Source organism: Anomaloglossus baeobatrachus, chromosome 3 (genome assembly GCF_048569485.1).
Source record: "Anomaloglossus baeobatrachus isolate aAnoBae1 chromosome 3, aAnoBae1.hap1, whole genome shotgun sequence".
NCBI classification, from domain to species: Eukaryota; Metazoa; Chordata; class Amphibia; order Anura; family Aromobatidae; genus Anomaloglossus; species Anomaloglossus baeobatrachus.
The window spans coordinates 134,792,963-134,812,937 of NC_134355.1; the positions used below are offsets into that span (position 1 = coordinate 134,792,963).

General features: G+C 47.1%; 1 protein-coding gene across 2 annotated transcripts in view; it reads right to left on the reverse strand.

The window, feature by feature from the left end:
* GALM (galactose mutarotase) overlaps positions 1-19,975 on the reverse strand; it is a 90,401-nt gene that overhangs the window by 20,933 nt on the left and 49,493 nt on the right. For both annotated transcript variants that reach the window (XM_075339489.1, XM_075339488.1), the window contains exons 4-5: positions 18,525-18,731; positions 14,727-14,808 (exon numbers count right to left, since the gene is read on the reverse strand). In XM_075339489.1, the coding sequence (XP_075195604.1) occupies positions 14,727-14,808; positions 18,525-18,731 (289 nt within the window). The remainder of the gene's footprint in view (positions 1-14,726; positions 14,809-18,524; positions 18,732-19,975) is intronic.

Below are 19,975 nucleotides of genomic sequence, written 5' to 3' on the forward strand. Positions count from 1 at the left end.
GAAGGAGCAAGTCTGTTGGCTAAGGCTTTGGAAAAAAGTTTTAGGTCTAGATTGATCAGTGAAATGGGTCTGTAATTTCTAACTAACATGTGATCCTTCCCCGATTTGGGGATAACACATATATATTGGCTTCGAGAGATTGCGCCATCCATTGGGAATTTTCTGAGATGGAATTAAATACTTTAGTCAAGAACGGGGATAGCTGAGTTTGGAATATTTTATAAAATTTAGGGGTGAACCCATCTGGACCCGGACTTTTGCCTGAGGGAGATTCTTTAATGATAGATGCCACTTCTGCTTCTGTAAAGTCCGTCTCTAAATTTTCAACCTCAGCGCTGGGTATAACCGGTAGGGCCGTTCTGGATACGTAGTCGTTTATTTTATTTTCTAATGCGTCATGTGGCATGTCTCCAAATTTGCCCTTTATGTTATATAGGTCTCTATAATACTTTTGGAACTGTTCCGCGATGAGAGTTGGGTTCTGAGTCGAAGAGCCGTCTGTTTGTTTAATCATGGGAATGTGGCTGGGGTCTCCCCTAGGGTGTAGAATCCTAGCTAGTGGTCTACCACATTTATCTGCATACTCATAGAGGAATCTTTTTATTCTAGTCCTATGTCGCTCATACTGTCGGTCGAGAATCGATTTAAGCTCCTCTCTATTTTTGACTAGCTCCGCCAGTGTCAAAGGTGATAATGTCTTCTTATGGGTCCTTTCCAGATCTGAAATATTCTGAAGTAGGGACAAAATGGTTTGGGCTCTCTCTCTCTTAAGCCTAGCCCCATGTTTGATCAAAACCCCTCTCAACACACATTTAAGTGCCTCCCACTGCACGGGAAGGGCAGTGGGGTCTTCTGAGTGTATTTCTAAAAATTCATCAATCGTGTTCTGTAGATCCTTCATGCACCCCTGATCCCCAAGCAGACTATCGTTCAGCCGCCAAGACCACGGCCTCCCTGCCCCATCTGGGATAGTAAGGCTCAGGAATATAGGAGCGTGGTCAGACCCGGATATACTGCCTATAGAGGCCTGTATCTGCCAGGTCAGAGCCTTTTGGCTCACAAGAAACAGGTCTATGCGGCTGTACGAGGAGTGAGCCGGGGAGAAGTATGTGTAGTCACGCTCCACTGGGTGTAACGTTCTCCACACATCTACCAATCGAAGCTCTTGTATTGAGCGTTTAACTTTTGTTAGCTTTCTGAGAGAGATAAAATTGTGTCCCGAAGTTGTATCTACCTTAGGGTCCAAAGTGAAGTTTAAATCGCCACCCACGATCACGGTCCCTTCTGCGAATTCATCCAATGATGACAGGAGAGAGGAGCAGGACGTCGCCGGATCTCTGTTTGGTAAATACCAATTGACAATGGTAAAGATAGATGAATTAACATTAATTTTCAGAAAAATGAATCTTCCCTCAGTGTCCACTCTCGTGTCCAGAACCGTGTGCACCAGGGCTTTATGGATGCCTATAGACACCCCTTTTGATTTTGACTCTGGGTTGGTGCTATGGACCCATTTGGTGTAATATCTGTCTTTAAAGTTAGGGAGGTGACCAGTTTTGAAATGTGTTTCCTGAATCAATAATATATGGACTCGTTTCTTATGCATGTCAAAGAATACCTGAGACCGTTTTTGCGGGACATTGAGGCCCCTCACATTCAATGAGCCAAAGGTAATCTGCGTCATTCTGAGGAGGAGGAACGGTGAGGAACCGGGAAGTAGGGTCAGAGGATGGGGATGGGAAGAGAGGTGTGGGTGGAGAGAATAGAAAAGGTTAGGAGAGGGGGAGAGAAAAAAAAAAAAAAAAAAAAAAAAAAAAAAGAAGAGGGGGGGGTAGAAGGATTAAGTATATGAAGGAAACTACAAACAAAGAGAGAGTACCGTAGGCAAAAAGGTCAAAGGACCTCTTGCCTGTAGGGTCGTAACGTGACCCTTATACTTGGTCAAATAAACTAGAGGTAAATGCAGAAAAATAAGAATCTCTATATACCAGGGATGTTAATCCTACGCCACTACCCTGTGGCGTGTTATCCTAATCAGGGAGGGAACTTTCCACAAAGGAGCCCCCTGCCCTGGACTAAAAAACAACTTTTAACTATATATATTTTGATTTGCAACTAAAGCTCTGTATAAAGAAGGGAGAAGGGGCTTTGAGAGGGTATTATACCTTATAATGTTGAGGGGCGCCCCCCCATTACACCCAGGATGGAAGGAGGGAACCCCCCACCCCCCTGTCCAGGGCGATACAATAACCCCACAACGCGAAATTCCCATCAGGACCAGGGGATAGACTCCATCGTACTGTGATCCTATAACCAAAAACATACTAGAACAATTTAATCCACCATTCTCTTATACATCAGACCGGCCTCCCTCCTCTTTCTCTACGAGAGCCACGCATCCGATCACCGGCTGGGACGGTGACTCCCCCCCCCATTGGAAAGTCCGGCCAGTCCTCTATAGGCACTAATGGAATGTCCAAGGCCGCAGTGAACGAGGGTAAATCCGCCGGAGACCGAAGAACATGCATTCGTCCCGCGTGCCGAACCTGCAGGCGGAAGGGGAACCCCCAGCTATATGGAAACTCGTATGAGCGGAGAATGTCCACAGCAGAGGTTAAGAGCTCTTCTCCTTTGTAAGGTAAAACGGGATAGATCTTGTAGAATCTGGATTTGGCTCCCCTCATACGATGGTGATACTCCACTGCGGAGCTTAAACAGAATGGCCTCCTTAATAACATAGCGGTGGACCCTACAGATCACATCCCGAGGTCGGTCGTTCTGGGCTGGTTTGGGGCCCAACGCTCTATGCGCTCTATCCAATTCCAGGGGTTGGCTCGATGGTTCACCCAGAATATTATTGAAGATCACTTGAAGGGTACCATGTAAGTCCTTGGCCTCGACAGACTCAGGCAGGCCGCGCACTCTGAGATTGTTTCTTCGGCCCCTATTTTCAGCATCATCAATTGCTTCAACCACGTATTGTATTTGGCGGGAGTGTTGTTCTAATAGTGCCCCGTGGGCCTGTGAGGTGTCCTCCATATTCTGAATTTTAGCTGCCTGCACTTGACTCTGGGTGTCCAAACTCTCCACCTCCCCCTTCAGGGCTGACAGCTCTGTGCGGTACGCCTGCTCCAGCCTGGTTATATATGTCTCCATCTCTTCCCTGGTGGGTATAGCTGAGAAACGTGCCCGGATCTCATTAAGCTCTGTCAGAACTCCTGACTCTTGTGTTTTTGTTATGGCTGGCCCTGACCCTGCATGCTTGTCTGCATCTGGTAACTTTAGATTTATGTTGTGCTTCTCCCTGGGTACGGTCTCACTTCTGTCAGGGACCTGTAACTCATTTGCAGTGCAGTGTCCCCCCTCCTGAAATTCCTCACACTCCTGCATGTGTGTTATAGGAGGGGACGTTACTCCCCCCTCCAGAGACCTCCAGGCTTCAGGGCTACTGTTTGTATCAGCAGGGACTTCCCCCGTGCTTCTCACTCCGGGTTTCCCCTGTACCTGCAATCTTGGGCTGTCTGGCCTTATCTTCTGTATCTCCTCTTCACTCCGGGTGGTCTCTCCTCTCAGTCGCGTCAGCTGCTGAGCCTTTCCCTGCATCTCCATAGCTGCCATCTCACTGCTGCACGCTGAGCTCACCTCGTGTGTAGCCTTAGCAGCCATCTTGGGTGCCACCTGTGAAGCTTCTCTCTGCCCCGGCCTAGATAAAAAGTGTTTGATCCCTCTCTCCTCCGATTGTGAAGCTCTGCTGCTGCACCCCTGGGATCTCCCTCGTCTTCTCCGCTGCATAGCCTGTGTTGCAGAGTCCTCAGTTGCGTGGATCATCAGTTATAAAGTCCAGTGGCAGGAGCTAAGACAAGTCACGTCCTCACTCCTTCATAGCCAGGACATGCCCCCGACGGACTTCATGTTAGTACCAAATTTAGGACAATATTTGTTGCATTTATTTAGGAAACAAATTGAATTTTGGCGAAAATTTAGCAATTTTCAACTTTTGAATTTGTATACCTTTAAACCAGAGATTTCTGTGACACAAAATAGTTAATAAATAACATTTCCCACATGTCTACTTTACATCAGCACAATTTTGGAGAGTTCAAAGTTTATCAGCGATTTCTCATTTTTACATCAAAATTTACAAAACCATATTTTTTGGGACCACATCACATTTGAAGTAACTTCGATAGGCCTAGATGACAGAAAATACCCAAAAGTGACACCATTCTAAAAACTGCACCCCCCAAAGTACTCAAAACCACATTCAAGAAGTTTATTAACCCTTCAGGTGCTTCACATGAACAAAAGCAATGTGGAATGAAAAAAGCAAAAATTAAATTTTACCTAAAAATGTTGCTCTAACCCAAATTTATTCACTTTTATAAGAAATAACACAACAAAATGGACCCCAAAACTTGTTCCCCACTTTCTTATGAACGCACGGATACCCCACATGTGGTCAGAAACCTCTGTTTGGACAAATCGGAGGGCTCGGAAAGAAGGGAATTTTGTTACTTACCGTAAATTCCTTTTCTTCTAGCTCTTATTGGGAGACCCAGACGATTGGGGTATAGCTACTGCCCTCCGGAGGCCACACAAAGCACTACACCAAAAGTGCAAGGCCCCTCCCCTTCTGGCTATACCCCCCCGTGGTATCACGGGTACTCCAGTTTTAGTGCCAAAGCAAGAAGGAGGAAGCCAACAACTGGTTTAAACAAATTAACTCCGATTAACATCGGAGAACTGAAAAACCGTTCAACATGAACAACATGTGTACCCGCAAACAGCAAAAACAATCCCGAAGGACAACAGGGCGGGTGCTGGGTCTCCCAATAAGAGCTAGAAGAAAAGGAATTTACGGTAAGTAACAAAATTCCCTTCTTCTTCAGCGCTCTATTGGGAGACCCAGACGATTGGGACGTCCAAAAGCTGTCCCTGGGTGGGTAACGAAATACCTCATGTTAGAGCTGCAAAACAGCCCTCCCCTACAGGGATGTCACTGCCGCCTGCAGGACTCTTCTACCTAAGCTGGCATCCGCCGAAGCATAGGTATGCACCTGATAATGTTTGGTGAAAGTGTGCAGACTCGACCAGGTAGCTGCCTGACACACCTGTTGAGCCGAAGCCTGGTGCCGTAATGCCCAGGACGCACCCACGGCTCTGGTTGAGTGGGCTTTTAGCCCTGAAGGAACCGGAAGCCCAGCAGAACGGTAGGCCTCTATAATTGGTTCTTTGATCCATCGAGCCAAGGTGGCTTTAGAAGCCTGCAACCCCTTGCGCGGACCGGCGACAAGGACAAAAAGTGCATCGGAACGGCGCATGGGCGCCGTGCGGGAAATGTAGATCCTGAGAGCTCTCACCAGATCTAGCAAACGCAAGTCCTTTTCATACCGGTGAACCGGATGAGGATAAAAGGAAGGCAAGGATATATCCTGATTAAGATGAAACGAGGATACGACCTTAGGGAGAAACTCCGGAATGGGGCGCAGCACTACTTTGTCCTGGTGGAACACCAAGAAGGGAGCCTTGGATGACAGAGCTGCCAGCTCAGACACTCGCCGAAGCGATGTGATCGCAACAAGAAACGCCACTTTCTGTGACAGGCGAGAAAAAGAAACTTCTTTGAGAGGCTCGAAAGGCGGCTTCTGGAGAGCAACTAGTACTCTGTTCAGATCCCATGGATCCAACGGCCGCTTGTACGGGGGCACAATATGACAGACCCCCTGCAGGAACGTGCGCACCTTAGGAAGACGTGCTAGACGCTTCTGAAAAAACACGGATAGTGCCGAGACTTGCCCTTTAAGGGAGCTGAGCGACAAGCCCTTTTCCAACCCTGATTGCAGGAAAGACAGAAAAGTGGGCAATGCAAATGGCCAGGGAGACACTCCCTGAGCAGAGCACCAGGTTAAGAAAATCTTCCACGTTCTGTGGTAGATCTTAGCAGAAGTTGACTTCCTAGCTTGTCTCATTGTGGCTACCACTCCCTGGGATAAGCCTGTTGACGATAGGATCCAGGACTCAATGGCCACACAGTCAGGTTCAGGGCCGCAGAATTCTGATGGAAAAACGGCCCTTGAGACAGCAGGTCTGGACGGTCTGGAAGTGACCACGGTCGGCCGACCGTGAGATGCCACAGATCCGGATACCACGATCTCCTCGGCCAGTCTGGGGCGACGAGTATGATGCGGCTGCAATCGGATCTGATCTTGCGTAATACTCTGGGCAAGAGTGCCAGAGGCGGGAATACATATGGGAGGCGGAACTGCGACCAATCTTGCACCAAGGCGTCTGCCGCCAGAGCTCTTTGATCGCGCGACCGCGCCATGAATGCCGGGACCTTGTTGTTGTGCCGAGACGCCATTAGGTCGACGTCCGGCACCCCCCAGCGGCGACAGATTTCTTGAAACACGTCCGGGTGAAGGGACCATTCCCCTGCGTCCATACCCTGGCGACTGAGGAAGTCTGCTTCCCAGTTTTCTACGCCTGGTATGTGAACCGCGGAGATGGTGGATGCTGTGTCCTCCACCCAATTCAGAATGCGCCGGACTTCCTGAAAGGCTTGCCGGCTGCGCGTCCCTCCTTGGTGGTTGATGTATGCCACCGCTGTGGAGTTGTCCGACTGGATTCGGATCTGCTTTCCTTCCAGCCACTGTTGAAAGGCTAGTAGGGCAAGATACACTGCCCTGATTTCCAGAACATTGATCTGAAGGGTGGACTCTTGCGGAGTCCACGTCCCCTGAGCCCTGTGGTGTAGAAACACTGCTCCCCACCCTGACAGACTCGCATCTGTCGTGACCACTGCCCAGGATGGGGGCAAGAAGGATCTTCCCTGAGACAATGAGGTGGGAAGGAGCCACCATTGTAGAGAGTCCTTGGCCGTCTGGGAAAGAGAGACCTTCCGGTCTAGGGAAGTTGTCTTCCCGTCCCATTGGCGGAGAATGTCCCATTGAAGTGGACGCAGATGAAACTGCGCAAAGGGAACTGCTTCCATGGCTGCCACCATCTTCCCTAGGAAGTGCATGAGGCGCCGCAAGGGGTGCGACTGGCCCTGAAGGAGAGATTGCACCCCTGTCTGTAAGGACCGCTGCTTGTTTAGCGGAAGCTTCACTCTCGCTGCTCGAGTATGGAACTCCATGCCAAGATACGTTAGTGACTGTGTCGGTGACAGATTTGACTTTGGAAAGTTGATGATCCATCCAAAAGTCTGGAGAGTCTCCAGCGTAGCATGTAGACTGAGTTGGCATGCCTCTTGAGAGGGCGCCTTGACAAGTAGATCGTCTAGGTAAGGGATCACCGAGTGTCCCTGAGAGTGCAAGACTGCTACCACCGCCGCCATGACCTTGGTGAAGACCCGGGGGGCTGTCGCCAGACCGAATGGCAGAGCTACGAACTGAAGATGGTCGTCTCCTATCACAAAACGTAGAAAACGTTGATGTTCTGTAGCAATTGGCACGTGGAGATAAGCATCTTTGATGTCTATTGAGGCAAGGAAGTCTCCTTGAGACATTGAGGCAATGACAGAACGGAGGGTTTCCATCCGGAACCGTCTGGCGTGCACGTTTGTTGAGCAGTTTTAGGTCCAGAACAGGACGGAACGAGCCGTCCTTTTTTGGCACCACAAAGAGATTGGAGTAAAACCCTCTCCCTTGTTCCTGAGACGGTACAGGAACCACTACTCCTTCCGCTCTTAGGGAGTCCACCGCCTGCCGCAGGACATCTACACGGTCTGGATGTGGGGAGGTTCTGAAGAACCGAGCTGGAGGACGAGAACTGAACTCGATTCTGTACCCGCGAGACAAAATGTCTGTCACCCACCGGTCTTTGACCTGTGACATCCAAGTGTCGTAAAAGCGGGAGAGCCTGCCCCCGACCGGAGATGCGGAGGGAGGGGACTGGAAGTCATGAGGTAGCCGCTTTGGAAGCGGTTCCTCCATTTGCTTTCTTGGGGCGTGAGTGAGCCCGCCAGGAATCTGAGTTTCTTTGCGTCCTCTGAGTCCCTTTGGACGAGGAGAATTGTGTTTTGCCCGAACCTCGAAAGGACTGAAACTTCTGCTGCCACTTTCTCTGCTGAGGTTTGCTTGATCTGGGCTGGGGTAAAGAGGAGTCTTTACCCTTGGACTGTTTAATGATGTCAGCCAATGGCTCGCCAAACAGTCTATCTCTAGATAAAGGCAAGCTGGTTAAACATTTTTTGGAACCAGCATCTGCTTTCCAGTCCTTTAACCACAATGCCCTGCGCAAAACTACCGAATTGGCAGACGCCATTGAGGTGCGGCTGGTAGATTCTAGGACCGCATTGATAGCGTAAGAGGCAAACGCAGACATCTGCGAGGTAAGGTGCGCCACTTGCGGCACCGCTGGATGTATGATAGCATCCACTTTTGCTAAACCAGCTGAAATAGCTTGGAGTGCCCATACGGCTGCGAATGCTGGAGTAAACGACGCGCCGATAGCTTCATAGACAGATTTTAACCAAAGGTCCATCTGTCTGTCATTGGCATCCTTAAGTGAAGCGCCATCCTCCACTGCAACTATGGATCTAGCTGCAAGCTTGGAAATCGGGGGGTCCACCTTTGGACACTGGGTCCAGCGCTTGACCACATCAGGTGGGAAAGGATAACGTGTATCCTTAGAACGTTTAGAGAAACGCTTTTCTGGATGAGCGTCGTGTTTCTGGATTGATTCTCTGAAGTCAGAGTGATCCAACAGAGCACTTAATTTACGCTTGGGATAGAGGAAACGAAACTTCTCCTGCTCTGCCGCTGCCTCTTCTGCTGAAGGGGCTGGGGGAGAAATATCTAACAGCCTATTGATGGCTGAGATAAGATCGTTTACCATGGCGTCCCCATCCGGGGTATCCAGATTGAGAGGGGTTCCAGGATTAGACTCCTGATCACTCTCTTCAGACACATCACAGGGAGACTGATTGCGCTGAGACCCTGAGCAGTGTGATGACGTTGAGGGTCTTTCCCAGCGAGCCCGCTTGGGGTGGCTGGGGCAATCATCTGAGTCATTATACTCATCCTGAGAAGCCGGGGACCCCCTTGCAGTCTGGATTAAATCCAACTGCGGAGGATTAGAGGACATAGACCTCGCCATGTCCATAGACTGAGCCCCAGGCATGGATTGCAAAGTTTCCAGGATTTTTGCCATAGCCACAGACATATTATCCGCAAAAACTGCAAAGTCTGTCCCTGACACCGGGGCAGGACTTACAAGCGTCTCAGCCTGGGTCACTACCTCTCCGGACTCCGGCTGGCGAAGCAGCACCGGATCTGAGCATTGCACACAATGGGGGTCATTGGAGCCTGCTGGTAGAGCAGCCCCACATGCAGCACACGCAGTGCACACAGCCCTAGCCTTGGCAGCCTTGCGTCTTGTGGATGACATGTTGCTGCCTCCTCAGAGCGATCTGGGGTATTCAGCCAGGAAGCGACCTCACAGTGCAAGAATCAATAAATATCTATGTCCAGTGACACAGTACACTAATACACAGTAAGGCACTAGAGGGGCCAGCTGAAAAGCCGCTTACCGCCCGCTTAAGAGCGGGTGTGTGGTCCCCCAAAGCCCCTCAGTCTAGGTCTCCCAGAGCCTTGCGTCCTTCCTCCAGCCAGACATGCATGTAATGGCTGCCGGCGTCCTGAGAGAGGAAGGGGGGCGGGCCCTGGGCGTTCCTGACCAAGAGCGGGAAGCCTGCTTCCCTCTGTGCCTAGTGAGGGCTGGAGCATGTAAATCAGGCTCCAGCCCTCGTCGCTGCCGTGAAACAGCGTCTCTCCCCTACCCTGATTGACAGGGTGGGGGCGGGAACGATCGGAGCTGCCGGCGTCCTAGGCCCAAAAGCCGGGGACTAGAGTTATAAACGCCCCCGCCGTAAAAGCGCGGTCGGCGTATCCCCGGCGCACCACAAGTCACAGCAGCGCCGCCGGTCCAGTGAGGGTCGGCGCTGCGTTCCCAGAACACAAAGTCCCCCAGATAACTGTAGGAACACCAGCTCAGTGTACGGTCCCCGGCGCACTACAACGCCCAGCCAGCCCGGAGTGCGTCTGTGCCTGCCGGGGACACAGAGTACCTGTATGATGCAGGGCCCGGTCCCTGATGGTACTCCTGCTCGGCATCCACCAGGTTCAACTGGGTCTGTGGATGGAGCCCGGCGTCAGAGCTTTGAGGCCGGCAGGATCCCACTTCCACAGAGCCCCCAAGGGGATGTGGAAGGAAAACAGCATGTGAGGCTCCAGCCCTGTACCAGCAATAGGTACCTCAACCTTACAACACCATCCAGGGGTGAGAAGGGAGCATGCTGGGGGCCCTATATGGGCCCTCTTTTCTTCCATCCGAAATAGTCAGCAGCTACTGCTGACTAAAATCTGTGGAGCTATGCATGGAATGTCTGACCTCCTTCGCACACAAAGCTAAAACTGGAGTACCCGTGATACCACGGGGGGGTATAGCCAGAAGGGGAGGGGCCTTGCACTTTTGGTGTAGTGCTTTGTGTGGCCTCCGGAGGGCAGTAGCTATACCCCAATCGTCTGGGTCTCCCAATAGAGCGCTGAAGAAAGAATGAGCAATATTTGAATTTTGGAAAGCAAATTTGGCTGAAATAGATTGCGGGCACCATGTTGCATTTACAGGTCCGCTAAGGTACCTAAACAGAAGAAACCCCTCACAAGTGACGCCATTTTGGAAACTAGACCCCTCAAGGCTTCTATCTAGGGGTATAGTGAGCATTTTGAATCCACAGGTACTTCACAGATTTTGTTAACGTTACGTTGTCATATTGAAAATTTTAATAATCTTCTCAAAAATGTTGCTTTAGCATCAATTTTCTCACTTTTTCAAGAGGTAATTCCAAAAACTTGACCTCAAGGTTTGTTACCCACTTTTTTATGAGCGCGGTGATACCTCACATGTGGTCTGAAACCTTTGTTTGGACAAATGGGAGGGCTTGGAACGGAAGGAACAATATTTGAATTTTGGAAAGGAAATTTGGCTGAAAAAGATTGCGGGCACCATGTCGCATTTGGAGGTCCCCTAAGATACCTAAACAGCAGAAACCCCACACAAGTGACCCTCATTTTGGAAACTAGGCCCCTCAAGGAATTTATCTAGATGTTTGGCGAGTACCCTGAACCCCCAGGTGCTTCACAGAATTTTATAACGTTGAGCCATGAAAATAAAAAAATAAAATTTTACCACAAAATTGTTATTTCAACCAGGTAGCTTTTTTCCACAAGGGTAACAGGAAAAAAATCACCATGAAATTTATTGTGCAATTTCTCCTGAGTTTGGAGATACCTTATATGTGTTGGAAATCAACTGCTTGGGTACACGGCGGGGCTCGGAAGGGAAGGAGTGCCATTTGACTGCAAAATTGCCTGGAATCAATAGAGGACGCTATGTTGCATTTGGAGAGCCCCTGAGGTGCCTATACAGTGAAGCTCCCAAACATGTGGCCCAATTTTGGAAAATAGACCCCTGAAGGAATTTATCTAGATGTTTGATGAGTACCCTGAACCCTCAGGTGCTTCACAGAAGTTTATAATGTTGAGCTGCGAAAATAAAAAAAAAATACATTTTTACCACAAAATTGTTACTTAGATAGCTTTTTTTTTACAATTTTAAAAGCAAAAATTCAGCATAAGATTTATTGTGCAATTTCTCCTGAGTATGCTGATACCTTATGTGTGATGAAAATCAACTGTTTGGGTGTACAGCAGGGCTCGGAAGGGAAGGAGCGCCATTTGACTGCACAATTGGCTGGAATCATTAACAGACGCTATGTTGCATTTGGAAAGCCCCTCAGGTGCCTAAACAGTGGAGGTCCCCCACAAGTGACCCCATTCTGGAAACAAGACACCTCAAGGCTTTTATCTAGGTGTATAGTGAGCAGTTTGAATCCAAGAGTACTTCACAGAATTTGATAAGCTTAGGTTGCCATATTGAAAATGTTCATTTTTTTCACAAAAATGTTGTTTTAGCATCATATTTCTTACTTTTTCAAGAGGCAACAACAAACCGTGGACCCAACAGGTTGTTATTCAATGTCTTATGAGCACAGGGATACCCCACATGTGGCCAAAAACCTCTGTTTGGATAAATGGGAGGGCTTGGAATGGAAGGAGCACCATTTGAATTCTGGAAAAGTTTAAATAAATTGCGGGCACCATGTCACATTTGCAGGGCCCCTTGGGTACCTATACAGCAGAAACCCCCCACAAGTGACCCCATTTTTGAAACTGGATTTTATTCAGGAGTATAGTAAGCATTTTGAATCCACAGGTACTTCACAAAAATGTTGCTGTAGCAACAAATTTCTCACTTTTAGGCTATGTGGCCATGATCCAGCGACACGGCGTCTAGTACACAGTGTCAGCCTTCCTGCAGAGATGTGAGTGTTGTCCATGGGAGAACGCAGCTGCCCATGCCCACGATTTGGGTTCAGGCTGCTGTGGAGCTCTATGCTACCTGCAGAGAACACTCTTGTCTCCGCAGCATAAATTGACATGCTGAGGCTCGGGAAGCTGCACCACAGGTCAGTGTATGCTGCGGAGAAGAGAAGCACAGTGGGCACGGGATTTCTAAAAATCCTTCCACTATGCTTCAACTGCACAACGCAGCGTTATGGACGCAGGGAAAACACTGCGCCCAAAACACTGCAAACCCTGATCATGGGCGCACAGACTAAAATGCTACAATGGATGAATGGATAGATGTCAAACAAATATAACGTCCCACCCCCTGCATATTCTAAGCTGGCGCCCTTTAGTGCCTTTTATGTGGCAATAAAGGGTGCCTAGCCTTGTATTTAGCCCCCAAAAAATTAATGATTAAAATAAACGACGTTGTGTCCCCCCTATTTTTATATTTATTTTTGATAGCCAGCTAGGGTAAAGCAGACAGCTGTAGCCTGCAAACCACAACTGACAGATTCCTTCACCTTGGCTGGTGATCAATTTGGAGGGCTCCCCAGGCGTTTTTTTTAAAAACAAACAAACAAACAAACGTGGGGTCCCCCCCCAAATTAGATCACCAGCCAAGGTGAAGCGGACAGCTGGGGTCTGGTATTCTCAGAGTGGGAAGAGCCATGGTTATTGGACTCTTTCCAGCCTAAAAATAGCAGGCCGCAGCCGCCCCAGAAGTGGCGCATCCATTAGACGCTCCAATCCTGGCGCTTCGCCCCAGCTCATCCCGCGCTCTGGTACGGTGGCAAACAGGGTAATATACGGGTTGATACCAGCTGTAATGTCACCTGGCATCAAGCCCTGGGGTTAGTGATGTCACGGCATTTAAACAGATACCCGACATCACTAACCCAGTCAGTAATAGAAAAAAATAAAGAAAAAAAAAATTATTTGAAAAAAAACCTCCCCGAAACATTCCCTCTTTCACCAATTTATTGAAAATAAACAAGTTCCGGTCGCTGTAATCCATTTTGGAGGTCCCTCGACGACTCTGGACCTTCTAGAATATGGGGGGCACATTCAGGGAACGTATCCCCCATTTTCTGGAAGAGCAAGCTCTCCATGAGCAGTGTGGGTGCAGTGATCTGAGAATACTGCACTCACACTGCCCCGGTCCAACCTAGGGCAGAGTGACCTGCAGTAACCTCATTCCAGAAAATGAGGGGCACGCTCACAGAACGTACCCCCCATTTTCTAGAACGGCAGGCTCTCCATGTGAGGAGTGTGGCTGCAGATTACTGCACTCACTCTCCCCCGGTCCACAGTGCAGCAGCATGTGCAGCAGCGAGGTCAGCGTCCCTGCTTGCAAGGATCCAGCTGACATCCGCTGTCTGCACAAGCGCCGCCAGCTTTCCAGAAGGAGGCGGAGTGATCGCGGGGACGGAGCAGCAGCCAGGTAATGGGGAAGACTGGGGGCTGACGGCGAGAGACCTGGCGGGACCTGGGGACAACTTTTCTGTCGCATGTGACGTGTCACATGCCGCAGAAAGAGCAGGATGAATGCGGCCGCGCGCTACTGTGCGCTGAGCACCACCATCTTGCATGCTCCAGAGGGGGGAAGGGGGGGCGGCTCTGGAGAACCGGAGGGGGCTCCGGGGGACCAGAGGGCTCCGGTGTACCGGAGGAGGGCTCAGGGGGAGGACATTTCCCTGCGATCTGAAATGTTTGATCATTTCAGATCGGAGGGAAATGAATGCAGAGGCGGCGGCGGCTGCAGTTTTCGGTGCGCTTCGGCACCATTTTGACTGTTCCGGAGGGGGGTAGGGGGGGGCTCTCCAGTACCGGGGGTTTTGGGGGCACTAGGGGTTTATATTTCTTTCTCATCTGACATGTTTGATCACGTCAGATGAAAAAGAAATCAGTTTTACCGGCCATTTCTTTTTTTTTTTATGTGATCGTCAGTATACGGTGTATACTGGCGATCACATTATCGGGGTCCAAAAAAACACCACGATTAATAATCTGGGGGGTCTCAGCTACCCCCGGTAGCTGAAACCCCTGAGATTTTCGGTCGCTGGGGGGCGGTACAGGGTTTTTTCGGACCGACGCTTTAAAGCGGCGGAACAGAATAAGTACCCTGTTTTGCCGCCGCTTTAAGTCGTATGGCCGTCGTCATGAGGTTAAGGGAACCTGTCGGGTGATTAATACTGATGTAATCATGGGCTGCATAAAACGGTCCGGATTCATCATTGCAGACATCATGGTTTTTTTCTATGTTGTGTTCCAGAGAAAATATAGCCTAAATAGAAGCTTTGTGTGAAGTCCTACCTGTTGGTATCATGGTGTCATCTACAGGAAGATAGTGATCAGCATCAATAGAAATTTCATGGTCATGTATATTTTTGTAGCCCTTAAAAAGAAAAAAAAAAAAGGACTATTACTCAAACACACCAAGCCAAGTAAATGCACATGTAATAGTACTAGTTGACATCAGTACAAAGCATAACATTTTAATAAAAGTTTACCTATGGTGACAGGGATGTTTTTCAAATAAGTTACCCGATCTGAGTCCCCAGCCTCAGTTGTATTATTAATCATTTCTAAATATACAGTATAATTACAAGTACAATTAAGGGATTGTCCGGGACTATTTTATTTTATTTTTTCTTATAGGCCTAAGAAGTAATAGCCAGGTAGTTGCTAACTAACTGACTGTTCTGCTGTTCGCAGATCTCTGGCAGCACAGTATGATCACAGTCCGCTCCTCAAAGCAATACTGCGGATTCCGCTGTCATCACATCAACAAAGCAGCAGCTTCTCTTCTACTCTACTCAGTTAACGGGGCATTACTTCTGACGTCATACTGATTGACAGCCAGCTCCCCGATGCCCAACTGCTCTCTATCAGCAGGACGTCGACAGGCACGCCCCATCGACATAACAGCCAGGAAGAGGAGGAGCGGCTCTGTTGATATGAAGCTGCAGAATCCCCGGCAAGAGAAATCCGTGATCACGCTGAGGCCGTTCTGAGTAGAACTGGCAGGTATAGTTAGCAACTACCTGCATATCAGTTCTTAGGCCCATAGTAAAAAAAAAATTGTCCTGGATGACCACTTTAAGGAGCAGAGGAGAAAAAATTATATATGTAAACATATATAGATTATGATTTTTTAAATATAACTGAACTTTGTACAAACTTTTAGGTTTCTGGGAAAGTTATCTTACTTAAAAAGGACCTATCACCAGATAAAAAGTGGACAGTTTTTGCTCTTATTTATTCCTGGTGTTTCCCTGAATGAATATTCCAATTTTTGTTTCTTGTAATTCCTCCATATGGTTCCAGAGATCTGGGCTTTTTTATTTACTGCTAATTTCGAGGTCTTTACTAAGGGGAATTGCCCACAGGGTTCTTCAGGGGGTGTCTATAGAATACTCTATATTATTACCCTGTGAACACCACCCTAAAATTAGTGCAAAATAGAAAATACTATCTCTGGAACTGTATGCTGGATAACAAACAAACATAATACTTAACAGAAGAGTCTTGAATTAAAATAATAATAAAAAAAATTAAACAAAAGAAAAAAAGTAAAAACTTGGCATCTTTGACTTGGTGACAGGCCCTCATTAAAAAGCCAATTCCCTTCAAAATCCAAAAATCCCTTCAAAATCTCCCTTCAACCAATCTGATCTAGTGCTGAGCGGTCAGCATAAGGCCCATTTCAGACGTCTGTGTTTGATCAGGTACAAGCCACACGCATCGGTATGGTCATATGTGTGTCACACGTGTGTCACACTCGTGACATCTGTGTTTGCATGTGTGACATCAGTGTGACACGTATCGGCGAAAAGATTTTCTATATTCACCGCTCATTATATTCATTGAATATTCACTGCACTGAGCACCTGGAAGCCAGAGCATTGTGGTGACAGCACCGCAGACACAGCATCGGAGACAGCATCTCCGGTGACAGGTGAGTATTCAGCAAGCAGTGTGTGTGTAGTGATGTCCACGAAGACATCAGAGTTCCCAATGAACTCAGATGAACCCGTGAAATCACCATGGTGACAACAGCTGTATCACGGGTGTCACGGGGGTGTCATCAGGATGTCATCAGAGTTCATTGGGAACTCCAAAGACCTCCTGGACGTCACTGCACACACACTGCTTGCTTGCTGAATACTCACCTGTCACCGGCGATGCTGTCCCTGGTGCTGCTGTTCTCGGCGATGCTGTTCCCGCGGTGCTGTCACCCAATACTCTGGCTTCCAGGTGCTCAGTGCAGTATATACCGTAATCAATTAATATAATGAGCGGGGGTCAGGAGCGGGAGGCAGCAGAGCCGAAGAAAATAACGCTGGATACAGGTGAATATAGTGTTTTCTCCGGTACGTGTCACACTGATGTCACACAAATCACATCAGTGTGCGATCCGTGTGACACCCGTGATACCGGAGAAAAAACGAATATGTCTCCGTGTGTGCGTGCGGGGACACCAGGGGTCACACAGTTCATGTGAAAACACGGCCGTGTTAGTAGCTCCAGAGAATAACATGGGTACATGTGGTGTTATGGACAATGTGACAATTGTTATGGACAATTTGAATGACATCAAATTCCACCGGATACAGTCAGGGTCTCACCATGACGCTGTACCGGCCAAAACCAATCCCCCTATCGTCTCCTCTCTGTGCAAGACGCACCAGGATTCTGCCAATGTTCCTCCTACCTAGGATCGCGGAGAGAACATCAAATTCCACCAAATACAGTCAGGATCTCATGATAAAAATGAATGTCACACGTACCTGAAACACGGACGTCTGAAAGGGGCCTAAAGAATAGCAGTGTTGGAGTCTCCAAGCACTGTTCACTCCCCAGCCCCTGTTTACGGTAAATAAAGGCTAGTATAGTTAGGCTAGGTTCACACCTTTTTTCACTTAATAGGGATAATTGTTGGCTTTTCCGTGTGAAATCTGCCAGAAATAAATAACATGCTATTTATTTTTGCAGCAGATTTTTTTTTTCCTGAAGTGGACCTAAACATTTCAAGCAGTTCTTTTCCTCTGCATGTTGCTCTGGCTGTGAAAGCCTCATTCAAATGCACAAGGTGTGGATTGTTGTTGGATTTGACATAGATTTTGCTGTTAAATTTTGATTACTCTGTATCAAAGCTGTTTATTGTGAAACAAACATGTTTTAGTTTTGGGGTCTAGTTTTATTCCCCCCATTGCTTAACATGTGGTAAAAATAAAATGTTAACATTATTCTACAGGTCAGTACAAATATGGTAATACACACTATGTATCTTTTTTCCTCACTTTTTAGAACTTCTGTACCATAAAACCACGGAAAAAATGTCATTTTGTATTTCTGTATTCCAAGAACCTTAAACCTACAGTTTCCTAAAATGAAAGGTCCAGGGGCTAGCAGAGTGTACTGCCATCTATAGGCTTGCCTTGGTGTTGCAGTTGTTTCTGAGCAAGTTGTTTCCATCTTATTTTGCAACCACTGTGCACTGTGTTCCCATTTATTATCTTTAATAAAATATAATTGTGTATTTGACTACTCATCTCTTCAGTCCTTTTTCTTATTGTGTGTCCCTTACACTGGCATTTATTTATGTATACTAGGGATTCACATTTTTTTGGTTTTCTATTTACTTCAATGGATGACTTTGACCAAACTTTGATATGTGAGGAGTGTCAGACTGTAATTCTAGGTCTTGCGCTAGCTGTTGAAAAATGTACATGAAAAATCAAAGTGTAAATGGGTTCTTACACTGTGAGGTCCTATATCACAATTACTGATGATGATTACACAGCTCCTGTCACTAAACCAGAGATGACAGTCAATTCTGTTTGTACTTTTGGTCTATCAGTGTATTTAGAAGAACATAGAAGGATGGATAATCACACTGTCTATTGCCTCTAGCTACCCATGTGATGCTGGGCATAGGGGAATAAAATGCAGGATAAAATTTACAAACTAAGATGGAAAAAAAAACAAAAGGAGGCTGTATTGCAGGAAAGTACACTATCTATGAAAAAAAGAGTGTCAAACAATTCAGGTGGGTTATGCAGGGATGAAAAAAAATGATTATTGAAGTTAACTATATTATGCCATTACCTGTCCTGCCAAATTGAAGTAAGAGTGGTTGGTTAGGTTGATCGGTGTGGTCTTACTGGTCCCAGCCTTATAATTTATAGCGAGCTCCTTGCCGACAAGTGTGTATGTCACCAACACTTCTAACTCACCGGGGTATCCTTCTTCTCTATCAGCACTTGTATAAGAGAGCTCCACACCATTTTCAATCTCCTTAGGTTTCCAGAGCACCTGCAACAAATCGTTCATAAAATCTCTGTCATTTCAGCCTTGTGTTGATTTGAAGGCAATGTTATATCAAAAGCTGCGTGAAACCATTATTAAAAACCTGAATATTTGGCATTACATGATAGTAAGGTATAACAGTGATCTCTGCATCATAAACTACTGTATGTACAGTACATAGAGAGAATCAGAGAGCACACTAAGGTGAAACTCTATGGAAGGGAAGTGGGTAAGTGCTGGCTCTGGTCACCTGGTGGAGTAACAGGCGCAACTACTATTTAGTGATGAAGAATAACAGCCTCTGCTGCCCCATGGCTGGTGGATGAATCTTCCAGCAAGTATTGGATCCAGTTGGATAAAACACGGTAGGCGGCAGTGCTGCTGGAGTAGATCAATTCTTCTTAAATTATGACAATAAGGTTTTTTTTATTCACAACACGTTTCAGCTCCGTACTGATGCCTTTATCAAGCAAAAAAAACCAAAAACAAGTGTTTTTGTTCACTTGATAAAGTCGCTGCTACAACATTGTGAATAAAAAAACCTTATTAGAATTCATTTTGGAAGAATTTATTTACTCCAAGCCAAGCAGCCCACCCAATAGGTTTTATCCAATTGAATTATTAAATAGAGGAACACTCCAAGCAATACTGATACCCTGCAGGGTCTCACATGTTAGTAGTAACATGGCCTGTTTTTCTACTGAGTGGCCCAATGTCAGGTTGGTCTCACCACAATTTTAATGTGTAGAAAAAAAATCCTGCAAAGCAATGTGGTTATCACAGGCGCTTCAAAGAAAAGAAAATGGTTTGGTGGCGCCTACAAGGGGTTTGATTTCTGATTTATTTTTTTTTTACTGAGTAAGGCCTTGTGCCCACAGGGCGTTTTTACAGCGTTTTTTCTAGCGTTTTTCATTGCTTTTTTTAATCAATAAAAGCAAGGAAAAAGCATCCCAGCAAAGTCTATGAGAATCAGGACTTGCTGTGCCCACGTTGCTTCTTTTTCAGTTGCTTTTTTTCTTGCTGAAAAAAGAAGCAACATGTCAATTGTTTTAGCGTTTTTTCCTGCTTTTTTCCCCAATTGACTTCAATGGAGTCAGGGAAAAAAGCAAGAAAAAACGCATGTGTAATGCCCACGTTGCTTTATATTTTATGCGTTTGGGCGTTTTTAGGGAGAAAAGAAAGCTATGGCTATGTAGATTCCTTCATAGAAGAAAGCCACATAGCCAGCGTCGGCAGCTATTATCTTATCT